General features: G+C 49.9%; 2 protein-coding genes across 2 annotated transcripts; both read right to left on the bottom strand.

Annotated features, from left to right (window-relative positions):
• Nucleotides 1–1448: 1448 nt before the first annotated feature.
• LOC139322246 (cystatin-like) lies at nt 1449–4087 on the bottom strand. The gene is made up of 3 exons (XM_070951283.1): nt 3917–4087; nt 2333–2458; nt 1449–1520 (listed from the first exon to the last, which is right to left on the bottom strand). Exons 1-3 carry the CDS (start codon nt 4085–4087, stop codon nt 1449–1451), a joined length of 369 nt encoding a protein of 122 aa, XP_070807384.1.
• A 1993-nt stretch (nt 4088–6080) lies between these two features.
• LOC139322403 (cystatin-like) lies at nt 6081–8142 on the bottom strand. The gene is made up of 3 exons (XM_070951502.1): nt 7930–8142; nt 7082–7210; nt 6081–6125 (listed from the first exon to the last, which is right to left on the bottom strand). The coding sequence occupies exons 1-3, from the start codon at nt 8140–8142 to the stop codon at nt 6081–6083; spliced, it is 387 nt and encodes a 128-aa protein (XP_070807603.1).
• Between the last annotated feature and the right edge of the window lie 2440 nt (nt 8143–10582).

Below are 10582 nucleotides of genomic sequence, written 5' to 3'. Positions count from 1 at the left end.
TCCTTCCTTCCTTCCTTCCTTCCTTCCTTCCCTCCTTCCTTCCCCCTCCCTCCCCTTCCTTCCTTCCTTCCATCCATCCAACCTCCCCCTCCCTCCCTCCCTCCCTCCCTCCCTCCCTTCCTTCCTTCCTTCCCCCTCCCTCCCTCCCCTTCCTTCCTTCCTTCCTTCCTTCCTTCCTTCCTTCCTTCCTTCCTTCTCCCCTCCGATCATTTCACAAAAGCACAGGGAGTAGGAAACATATAGATACATGTGAACAGTATGGTTTAAGATTGTAAATATATTAGTCTACCCAAAGTGGAGAATGTTGGATGCTTATCCTACAGTTGGGTAGATAATATATAGAAAACTATGTTCTGTAACTTTAACTGCTACAAAGATGACTAATTGGCTGTGCTAAGCAGACATATAAGGAAGGCAGGAAGTTTGTTCGTTTCTGCTCTCACTCCTGCTCCTGCTCCTGCTATAGAAGGTTGAACTGCTGGAAGGAACTGTGTCTGTGTTTGAAGAGAGCTGGAATTGTAAGCGAACTATGTTTTATGTTAAACCGTGATTGTTTGAAGAAGTTGTTTTGAGAAGCCAAGTTTGTTTTTATACTACAAGTAAAGACTGTTTATTTTTCTTTAAACGTTCAGAGTCTGTGACTATCTGTGCGTTTTGCTAAGCATCGTATCTATTCGCTATCTGGTCCGTTGCACTACTTTGCAGAGGGCAGTTTTACCCTCAACACAACCTCCCTCTTCCTTCCAACTTCTCTCCCCTTCCTTCCTTCCTTCCATCCATCCAACCTCCCTCTTCCTTTCTTCCTTCCAACCTCCCTCCCCTTCCTTCCTTCCTTCCTTCCTTCCTTCCTTCCTTCCTTCCTTCCTTGGTAAAGAGGATCCAGATTGTGTTTCCTAAGCAGAAGCCAAGGCTACTTTTAGCCACCTGGACAATGAGGGAACCCCTCCGCCCCAGGATTGTCACTCCCTTCCCAAAGGGATGGAGAGGAAGCCCTCCCCCCTTCTATAGAGGTTACTAACTCTAATCCTCCCAGGTGGACAGTCATGGGTTAAAAAAGACCACATGGACAGGCAAAGCAGAAGCCCAGGGAGACCCCCATTTCCCCCAGCTGGGCTTTCTTGGACCAGTCATTGTGTCCTTGTGCTGTGGGTGTCAAAACCGGAAGGTTGGATGGGATTTGGACAAGAAAGGCACACAAGCTGGAAACATCACGACAATAGCTTTATTAAGATTAATGATTTCACAAAATATTGATTCTTCTCAGAGATGAAAATGATAGAAAAGAGGAGAAGATGGGAATTTGGGCTGAAGCAAATCGTATCCTTCTTGATTGGTGTCAGAAGAAGCAGAGCTTGGTGTGAAGCCAGTTTGCACACCAGAGGTTGCTCGGCTGCTGGACACACTCAGAATCCTTAGCCTGAGCAGAAGAGGTCCTGCGGAGGTCCAGATCACTTACAGGAGGTGACTGTCAATTCCATCTTGGAAAGCACTTGTCTAACTTTAAAGAAGCAGTTTGGTTTCTGGAAGGGAATGAGAGAGAGAAACAGAGTTGGAAGGGACCTTGGAGATCATGTAGTCCAACCCCTTGTTCGAACAAGGGACCCTGGACCATTTCAGAGAAACGTTTGTCCTTTCATAAAAACTTCCCGTGATGGAGCATCCACAACTTCTGGAGGAAAGGAGCCCCATGGTTCATTTTTCTCACTGTTAGGAAGTTTCTCCTTAGTTGTAGGTTGCTTCTTTCCTTCCAAAGTTTCCATCCGTTGCTTCTTCTCTGGCCTTCTGGAGCTCTGGAAATTAAGTCGACCCTCCCCTCTTTGTGGCATCTCCTCAAATATGGGAATATTGCTATCTTGTCTCCCCTGGTCCTTCTTTTCATTAAACTAGACATACCCAATTCCTGCAACTGATTTTTGTATGTTTTTATCCCCAGCCCCCTCATCATCCTTTCTGGCTCTTCTCTGCACTCTTTCCAGAGTCTCAACATCTTTTTTTAATATCATGGTGGACAAAACTGGATGTGATCTTCCAAGGGTGGCCTTATCAAGGCATTATAAAGCGGTGCTACTATTTCACGCGTTTCCATCTGTTGCTTCTCGTCCTGTCTTCAGGCGCTATGGAGAATAGGCTGACCCCCGTTTTCTTTGGGGCAGCCCCTCAAATAGCAAACACCGCTATCGTCTCACCCCTAATGTTCTGACTTGAAATCGTCTATGAAAATAATGAAAACTTCCTTTGCAGGGGTGGCTGCTGAGCTCAAACAAGGCGGGAGATAAATTAATTTATCAATTAAACCACAAATAGATCATCGGAATTGGCCATTTCATCTCACCTCCTTCTTCCCTGGAAGTCGCTTACATTTCTGGATATACTGATAAGTCGGTTTCCAAGAAGCTATCTTTTCACATGTTGTTTTCACCAACTGCGTCAAAAGACTGTAATTCACCCAAGTCTCCACCTGGATTTAAAAATAAGTACAGAGCCTTTTAATTAGTTACAAATCATGATCGGCTTCATCGGTTGCAACCCGGAAAGCACTTTATGCCTTGAGAGCAGCAAGAACATTAGTTCAAGAGGAAAGATTTCCCTTTCAGATACGAACAGCAGAAGTCATGGGCTTTTGGGCCACGATAACAATCCACCCCTAGAAAACCCCCTAAACTCCCTCCAGCCCTCCCAAAACCCTTCTATTAAGAGCCCTGATGGCACAGTGGTTGGGATGCAGCATTGCAGGCTAACTCTGCCCACTGTCAGCAGTTTGATCCTGACTGTCTCAAGGGTGACTCAGCCTTCCGTCCTTCCGAGGTTGGTAAAGAGGATCCAGATTGTTGGGGGCAAATATGCTGACTATGTAAACCGCTTAGAGAAGATTGCAAAGCACTGTGAAGTAGTATATAAGTCTAAGTGTCCGTCCTTCCTTCCTTCCTTTCTTCCTTCCTTCTTCCTTCCTTCCATCCACCCAACCTCCCTCTTCCTTCCAACCTCCCTCCCCTTTCTTCCTTCCTTCCTTCCATCCAACCTCCCTCTTCCTTCCATCTTCCCTCCCCTTCCTTCCTTCCTTCCTTCCTTCCTTCCTTCCTTCCTTCCTTCCTTCCTTCCTTCCTTCACCTTCCATCCATCCATCCAACCTCCCTCTTCCTTCCTTCCAACCTCCCTCCCCTTCCTTCCATTTATCCATCCAACCTCTCTCTTCCTTCCTTCCAACCTCCCTCCCCTTCATTCCTTCCTCCCATCCATCCAACCTCCCTCTTCCTTCCTTCCAACCTCCCTCCCCTTCCTTCCTTCCATCCATCCAACCTCCCTCTTCCTTCCTTCCAACCTCCCTCCCCTTCCTTCCTTCCTCCCTCCCTCCCTCCCTTCCTTCCTTCCTTCCTTCCTTCCATCCATCCAACCTCCCTCTTCCTTCCTTCCAACCTCCCTCCCCTTCCTTCCTTCCATCCATCCAACCTCCCTCTTCCTTCCTTCCAACCTCCCTCCCCTTCCTTCCTTCCTCCCTCCCTCCCTCCCTCCCTCCCTCCCTCCCTCCCTTCCTTCCTTCCTTCCTTCCTTCCTTCCTTCCTTCCTTCCTTCCTTCTTTCCTTCCCCACTGCCTCCCTCCCTTCTGCTTAGAATGCAGTATTGTAGGTTTAGTCTGCTCATTGCCTGCAGTTCCATCCCGACCAGCTCAAGGTTGACTCAGCCTTCCGTCCTTCTGAGGTGGGTAAAATGAGGACCCAGATGGTTGGGAGCAAGAGGCTGACTCTGTCAACCGCTTAGAGAGGGCTGTAAAAGCACAGTGAAGCGGGATATAAATCTAACCCCTCTTGCTATTGTTTCTAGAAAATTTCCCAGTCCTTTGGCTACTCCAAGGATCCAACGAGGCTGCCCACCTACCTACCCCCCTCCCCAAATCCTCCCCACCTCCAGACACACACACCTGCGACTGTGCCATCATAACGCGCACCACCTTGAAATAGTTGGGGCTGTCCCTTCTGTCCTGGTTGTATTGCTCCACGGCGAAGGCGAGGGCTTCCTGCACCCCTTTATCAGTGATGGGCGGGTCGAAAATTTCCCCGGCTATCCCCATTAGCAGCTCCGGGGAGAGCATCAGGAGGGCGCCGAAGAGGCCGAGGAGGGACTGGAGAGGCAGCCGGGAGCGCTCCATGGGGCTGGCGAGAGAGAGAGAGAGAGAGAAGGTTGCTGGCAGGCAGGGAAGCAGAGCTTCAATGTGCAGGAGAGGCAGGTGACAGCTGCACTCACCTGCGTGGAGGCCACACCCATTCTCCAGAAGCCCCGCCCCCTGTGGCTGGACCGTCTCCGCTGCCCAGGTGCTCTCCACCTCGGCCCAATTCTCCCCCCTAGTTGAGGTTTGGCTGAAGTTGGGGAAAGTTGGGGAGACAGTTGAGTTACTAGTCCCGGTCTGCTACACAACGTCAGAGCTCCTGCTAGTTGTGCGTTTCCTGAGCAGAAGCCAAGGGCTATGTGTAGGATGGGGGTTGGACTAGATGACCTCCAAGGTCCCTTCCAGCTCTCTTAATCTCTTAGCCTGGTTGTGTGTTTCCTAAGCAGAAGCCAAGGCTACCTTTAGCCACGTAGACAATGAGGGTGCGGGCATCCGCCCAACCAGGATTGTCGCCCCTCTCCCCAAACCACTGAGAGGAAGCCCTCCCCCTCCTCTATGGATGCTACTAAGCTTCTGCTCCTGCTAGTTTTCAAGCAGCTTTCAAGAAGAGACTGGACTGCCCATCCCTCAGAAATGGTGTAGGGTCTCCTGCTTGGGCTGGGTAGGGCGTTGGACTAGATCGGGGGTCCCCAACCTTTTGGACCTCAGGGACCACTAACTTCATAATTTTAAATCCCGCGGACCCCACTAATATGATCTGCCTAATGACTGGCTGGGTGGGCGTGGCTAGGTGGTCATGTGACTGGGTGGGTGTGGCCAACTTGACGGCACTCATGTGACATGGCCGGCCTCTACTCGCCCCTCCCCTTCCAGCCCCTCCTCCCCTCCCCGCCCGGGCTCCTTAGGGCCCCAACAGGAAAGCAGTTGCTGGAGCTAAGCAGCCACCATGAGAAAAAGTTGGCAAAACAGCTCAGTTCAAATTGGATCTGGCTGAGAAGGAGGCTCAGCAGAAGCTCCTCACTGAGGACTAGGAGCAGAGGCTTTCCAAGCAGAGGGGAGACCTGCGGGAGTGCAAGGCCAGGTACCGGCGCCTGGAGGCTCAGTGGGCTGAGATGGTCAGCCAGTTCCAGGCCATGATGCTGTCCCACTGGAACGAGACCCTCCGGCTCTTCTCCACCAGAGGCTCTTCCCTCCAGCCTTCGCCCAAAGCCCCCCACCAGGAGGCCGAAGCAGAACCCAAGTCGGAATTTTTGCCCCCCTCCGACCCACAGAAGAAGACCCCAAAGGGGGAGACTCTCTGCAGCAACACAAGCATTCATTGCACCATCCGGCCCAGGGGCTGTAATTTGAGGACCCCCGATTTAGTGCAATATAAGAAATGAAAATAATTTTTCTGTGGGCCACCAAAATTTTCTCATGGACCACCAGTTGGTCACCACTGGACTTGATGACAGTTCCAGCCAAGGATGCTTCAGGGGTCTCTGATGGCCTCCCTTCCTCCCAGGTGGGACAGGCATGGACGGGCAAAGCAGAAGCCCAGGGAGACCCCCATTTCCCCCAGCTGGACTTTCTCGGACAAGCCATGGTGTCCTTGTGCTGTGGGTGTCAAAACCGGAAGGTTGGACGGGATTTGGACAAGAAAGAGACACAAGCCAGAAACATCAGGACAAAAGCTTTATTAAGATTAATGAACTGAATTAGCAAAATATTGATTCTTCTCAGAGATGAAAATGATAGAAACGAGGAGAACTGCAGGAAAAGGCCTCCCTGGATGTCAAGGAATCATCTCAGAAACTCAGAAGATGTGAATTTGGGCTGAAGCAAACCGTCTCCTTCTTGATTGGTGCCAGAAGAAGCAGAGCTTGGTCTGAAGCCAGTTTGCACACCAGAGGTTGCTCGGATGCTGGACAACCTCAGAATCCTTAGCCTGAGCAGAAGAGGTCCTGCGGAGGTCCAGTTCGGCAACAGGCAGGGAATGTCAATGTTCTTGTGAAACGTCGAGAATAAAGTAGACGTGTGTTATCTGGAAAGGAATGAAAGAGAAAAACAGAGTTGGAAGGGACCTTGGAGATCATTTAGTCTAACCCCTTGTTCAAACAAGGGGCCTTGTAGCAATTCAGAGAAACATTTGTCGTTTCAATAAACTTCCAGTGATGGAGCATCCACAACCTCTGGAGGAAAGCAGTTCCATACTTAATTTTTCTCACTGTTAGGAAGTTTCCTCTTAGTTCTAGGTTGCTTCTTTCCTTCCAAAGTTTCCATCCGTTGCTTCTTGCCTGGCCTGGAAAATAAGTTGACCCCCTCCTCTTTGTGGCAGCCCCTCAAATATTGGAATATTGCTATCCTGTCTCCCCTGGTCCTTCTTTTCATTAAACTAGACATACCCAATTCCTGCAACCGTTCTTCGTATGTTTTTGTCTCCAGTCCCCTCATCATCCTTTTTGGCTCTTCTCTGCACTCTTTCCAGAGTCTCAACAACCTTTGTTAAATATTTTTTTTTTTAATATTGTAGGCTGACCCCGTTTTTCTTTTGGGCAGCCCTTCAAATAGCAAACACCGCTATCGTCTCACCCCCCCAATGTTTTGAATTGAAATCGTCCATGAAAATAATGAAAACCTAACTTTGCAGAGGTGGCTGCTGAGCTCAAACAAATGAAGGTTTAATCAATAGAGCCTTGGTAGTACAGTGGTCTAAAGCACCCTGTTATTAACACCAGCTGCCTGCAATTACTGCAGGTTCGAATCTCGCCAGGCTCAAGGTTGACTCAGCCTTCCATCCTTTCTAAGGTAGGTAAAATGAGGACCCAGATTGTGGGGGCAATAAGCTGACTTTGTATAAATATACAAAAGGATGAAGGCTGTTGCTTAACGCATTGTAAGCCGCCCTGAGTCTCCGGAGAAGGGCGGCATATAAATCAAATTAAAAAAAAAAAAAATTAAACCGCAAATAGATAATCGGAATTTGGCATCTGATCTTACATGTTGAAATCCTGGAAGTGTCTCACACCTCTGGATGCTTTTAAACGTCAAGCTACGTTTCTGCTTTACACATATTGTTTTCAGCATAGTCACCTTAATATGGTATTCACGTAGCTTCCCATTTACCACCTGGATTTAAAAAGAAGTACACGGCTTTTTAATTCGTTAGAAAACACGATCCGCTTCATTGGTTGCAACAATCCTCCCTATAGAAAACCCCCTAAGCTCCCTCCAGCATCCCCCCCCCCCCCGCAAACCCTTCTATTAAGAGCCCTTCTATTAACTCCAACTGCCAGGAGTTCGATCCTGACTGGCTCAATGGTGACTCAGCCTTCCGTCCTTCCGAGGTCGGTAAAACGAGGACCCAGATCGTTAGGGGCAAGAGGCTGACTCTTCAAACTGCTGAAAGAGGGCCGTAAGGCACTGTGAAGTAGTATATAAGTCTTGTGTTATTGGATTTTTTTTAATTATTTTTTTTTAATTTATTTTTTTTTAATTTGATTTATATGCCGCCCTTCTCCGGAGACTCAGGGCGGCTTACAATGTGCTCAGCAATGTAAGGTAAGCTCAGCAATGTGCTTACCTACCTTCCTTCCTTCCTTTTTTCCCTTCCTTCCTTCCTTGCATCGTTCCTTTCTCTCAGAATGCCATTTTGCAGGCTAATTCAGCCCGCGGACAGCAGTTCGATCCTGACCCGCTCAAGTTTGACTCAACCTACTGTCCTTCCCATGAGGACCCAGATTGTTAGGGGCAAGAAGATTGCTGACTTTGGAAACAAGGTCCAAGGGTCCAACTTAGGTTGCCCACCTACCCACCCACCCACCCACCCCCAACCTCCTGGCACACACCTGTTGCTGCGCTCCCAGAAGCTGGTGCACCTTAAAATAGTGGAGGGTGTCACTTCTGCGGCGATTGTATTGCCGCACCAGGTTGGAGAGGGCTCTCTGCACCCCTGGATCAGTGACAGGCACCGTGGAAAGGCCCGGGGTGGTTCCCAGGAGCAGCTGTGGGAAGAGCATCAGGAGGGTGCCCAAGATGCAAAGGAAGGAGTGGATCGGCATCCCGGAGCGCACCATGGGGCTGGCAAGAGAGAGAGAGAGAGAGGGTCGCTGGGAGGCGGGGAAACAGAGCCAGCTCGACAGATTTGCCTTATATGTGCAAGGAGCCTCAGGTGGGAGCGGCGCTAACCTGCGCGGAGGCCACGCCCATTCTCCAAGAAGCCCCACCCCCCCCCTGTGGCTGGACCGTCTCCACTGCCCAGGTGCTCTCCGCCTCTGCACGCTTTGGGTTCCCCTTCGGCCCAGTTCTCCCCCCTAGTTGAGGTTAGGCTGAAGTCGGAAGGAGGGGGGCGAGATAGTTGACTTAACTACTCAGCACTCTGCTACACAATGTCATCACTCCTGCTAGTTGTGTATTCCCTGAGCAGAAGCCAAGGGCTATGGGTGGGGGTTGGACTAGATGACCTCCAAGGTCCCTTCCAGCTCTCTTAATCTCTTAGCCTGGTTGTGTGTTTCCTAAGCAGAAGCCAAGGCTGCCTTTAGCCACCTGGACAATGAGGATGTGGGGAACCCCCCCCCCAAAACCAGGATTGTCATCCCCCCCCCTAAACCACGGAGAGGAAGCCCTCCCCCTCCTCTATGGCGGATACTAAGCGTCTGCTCCTGCTAGTTTTCAAGAAGCTTTCAAGAAGAGACTGGGCTGCCCATCCCTCAGAAATGGTGTAGGGTCTCCTGCTTGGCTGGGGCGGCAGTGGGTTGGACTAAATATATAACAAGCTGAATGTCACTTTGAAACAATGCTTAAGAAGGAAACAAAATTTCTTTTGCTTATATGTTGTATAAATGTTTGTTGTGTGTATGTTGTGTTATGTTTTTTTTTAATATTTATACTCTAATAAAAATTTATCTTTATTATTATTTTTAGAATGTAGTATTGCAGGCTAATTCTGCCTAGTGCCAGCAGTTCGATCCTGACTGGCTCAAGGGTGACTCAGCCTTCCGTCCTTCCGAGGTGGGTAAAATGAGGACCCAGATTGTTGGGGGGCAAGAGGCCGACTCTGTAAACCGCTTAGAGAGGGCTGTAAAAGCACTGTGAAGCGGGATATAAGTCAAAGGGCTATTGCTATATTTTTAAGATCACAAGAAGTGCTATTGTCACACCGGGTCAGATCACGCTTGGAATGCGGTGTGTGTCTGGGGGTGGGGAGGTTTCTTGGGGGTGGAGGGTGGGCAGCCTTGTTGGGTCCTTGGAGTAGCCAAAGGACTCAGACTTGTTCTGGAAACAATAGACGGGTTTGGGGGGGGACGGAGAGAGCTTAGGGGGGTTTCTAAGGGAGGAATTGTTATCGTGGACCAAAAGGACACAATCTGCTCTTCGTATCTGATATGAAAATATTTCCTCTTGAACTGATGTTCTTGCTGCTCTCAAGGCATAAAGTGTTTTCCGGGTGGCAACCGATGAAGCCGATCGTGTTTTGGAATTAATTAAACTCCGTGTACTTATTTTTTTAATCCAGGTAATTACTGGGGCCGAATACCATCTTACTGTGGAGTTGGTGGAAACAGAATGTAAAAAGAAAACCAGTAAGATAACTGTGATGGCAAATCTATGGCGTGCGTGCCACAGGTGGGCATGCCAGCTCAGCTCCGGCGGCCAGCTGATTTTTGGGCCTTCTGGGCCCACCGGAAGTAGGGAAACAGGCAGTTTCCTGCCTCCAGAGGGCCTGGGCGGGTGAGGAAGGCCCGTTTTTTCGCTCTCCCCAGGCTCCAGGGCCTTTCTAGGAGCTTGGGAAGGGCGAAAATGGCCTCCCACGCCCCCGGAGGCCCTCCGGAGGCTGGAAACGGCCTGTTTGCCAACTTCCAGTGGGACCTGAGGAGAGCAAAAAATGGGCCTTCTGGTCCCACTGGAAGTGGTAGTGAAATCCACATTTTTTTACTACTAGTTCTGTGGGTGTGGTTTGGTGGGTGTGGCAGGGGAAGGATACTGCAAAATCTCCATTCCCTCCTCATTACAGGGGGAGGATATTGCAAAATCCCCATTCCCTCCTCAATCCTGGGGAAGGATACTGTAAAATCTCCATTCCCTCCCCACTCCTGGGGAAGTATACTGTAAAATCTCCATTCCCTCCCCACTCCAGGGGGAGGATATTGCAAAATCCCCATTCCCTCCCCACTCCTGGGGAAGGATACTGCAAAATCCCCATTCCCTCCCCACTCCAGGGGGAGGATATTGCAAAATCCCCATTCCCTCCCCACACCTGGGGAAGGATACTGCAAAATCCCCATTCCCTCCCCACTCCAGGGGGAGGATATTGCAAAATCCCCATTCCCTCCCCACTCCAGGGGAAGGATATTGCAAAATCCCCATTCCCTCCCCACTCCAGGGAGAAGGATACTGCAAAATCCCCCTTCCCTCCCCACTCTGGGACCAGCCAGAGGTGGTATTTGCCGTTTCTCCGAATTACTCAAAATTTCCGCTACCGGTTCTCCAGAACCTGCTGGA

The sequence above is a fragment of the Pituophis catenifer genome, unplaced genomic scaffold (genome assembly GCF_029215685.1).
Source record: "Pituophis catenifer annectens isolate HBS135680 unplaced genomic scaffold, rPitCat1.0.hap2 SCAF_10, whole genome shotgun sequence".
NCBI classification, from domain to species: domain Eukaryota; kingdom Metazoa; phylum Chordata; class Lepidosauria; order Squamata; family Colubridae; genus Pituophis; species Pituophis catenifer.
This window is presented reverse-complemented; position numbering and strand designations above follow the sequence as displayed.

Bases quoted from the DNA above. Each gene is read 5' to 3' on its own strand.
- LOC139322246 (XM_070951283.1), bottom strand. From the start codon at position 4,087: ATGCTCTCCCCGGAGCTGCTAATGGGGATAGCCGGGGAAATTTTCGAC. The intron at 2,459-3,916 runs GTGTGTGTGTCT...TTTTAAATCCAG, and splicing joins TTATGATGGCACAGTCGCAG to GTGGAGACTTGGGTGAATTA. The intron at 1,521-2,332 runs GTGAGATGAAAT...ATTCCCTTCCAG, and splicing joins GACTTCCAGGGAAGAAGGAG to AAACCAAACTGCTTCTTTAA.
- LOC139322403 (XM_070951502.1), bottom strand. From the start codon at position 8,142: ATGCCGATCCACTCCTTCCTTTGCATCTTGGGCACCCTCCTGATGCTC. The intron at 7,211-7,929 runs GTGTGTGCCAGG...TTTTAAATCCAG, and splicing joins TTCTGGGAGCGCAGCAACAG to GTGGTAAATGGGAAGCTACG. The intron at 6,126-7,081 runs GTAAGATCAGAT...ATTCCTTTCCAG, and splicing joins CACTTCCAGGATTTCAACAT to ATAACACACGTCTACTTTAT.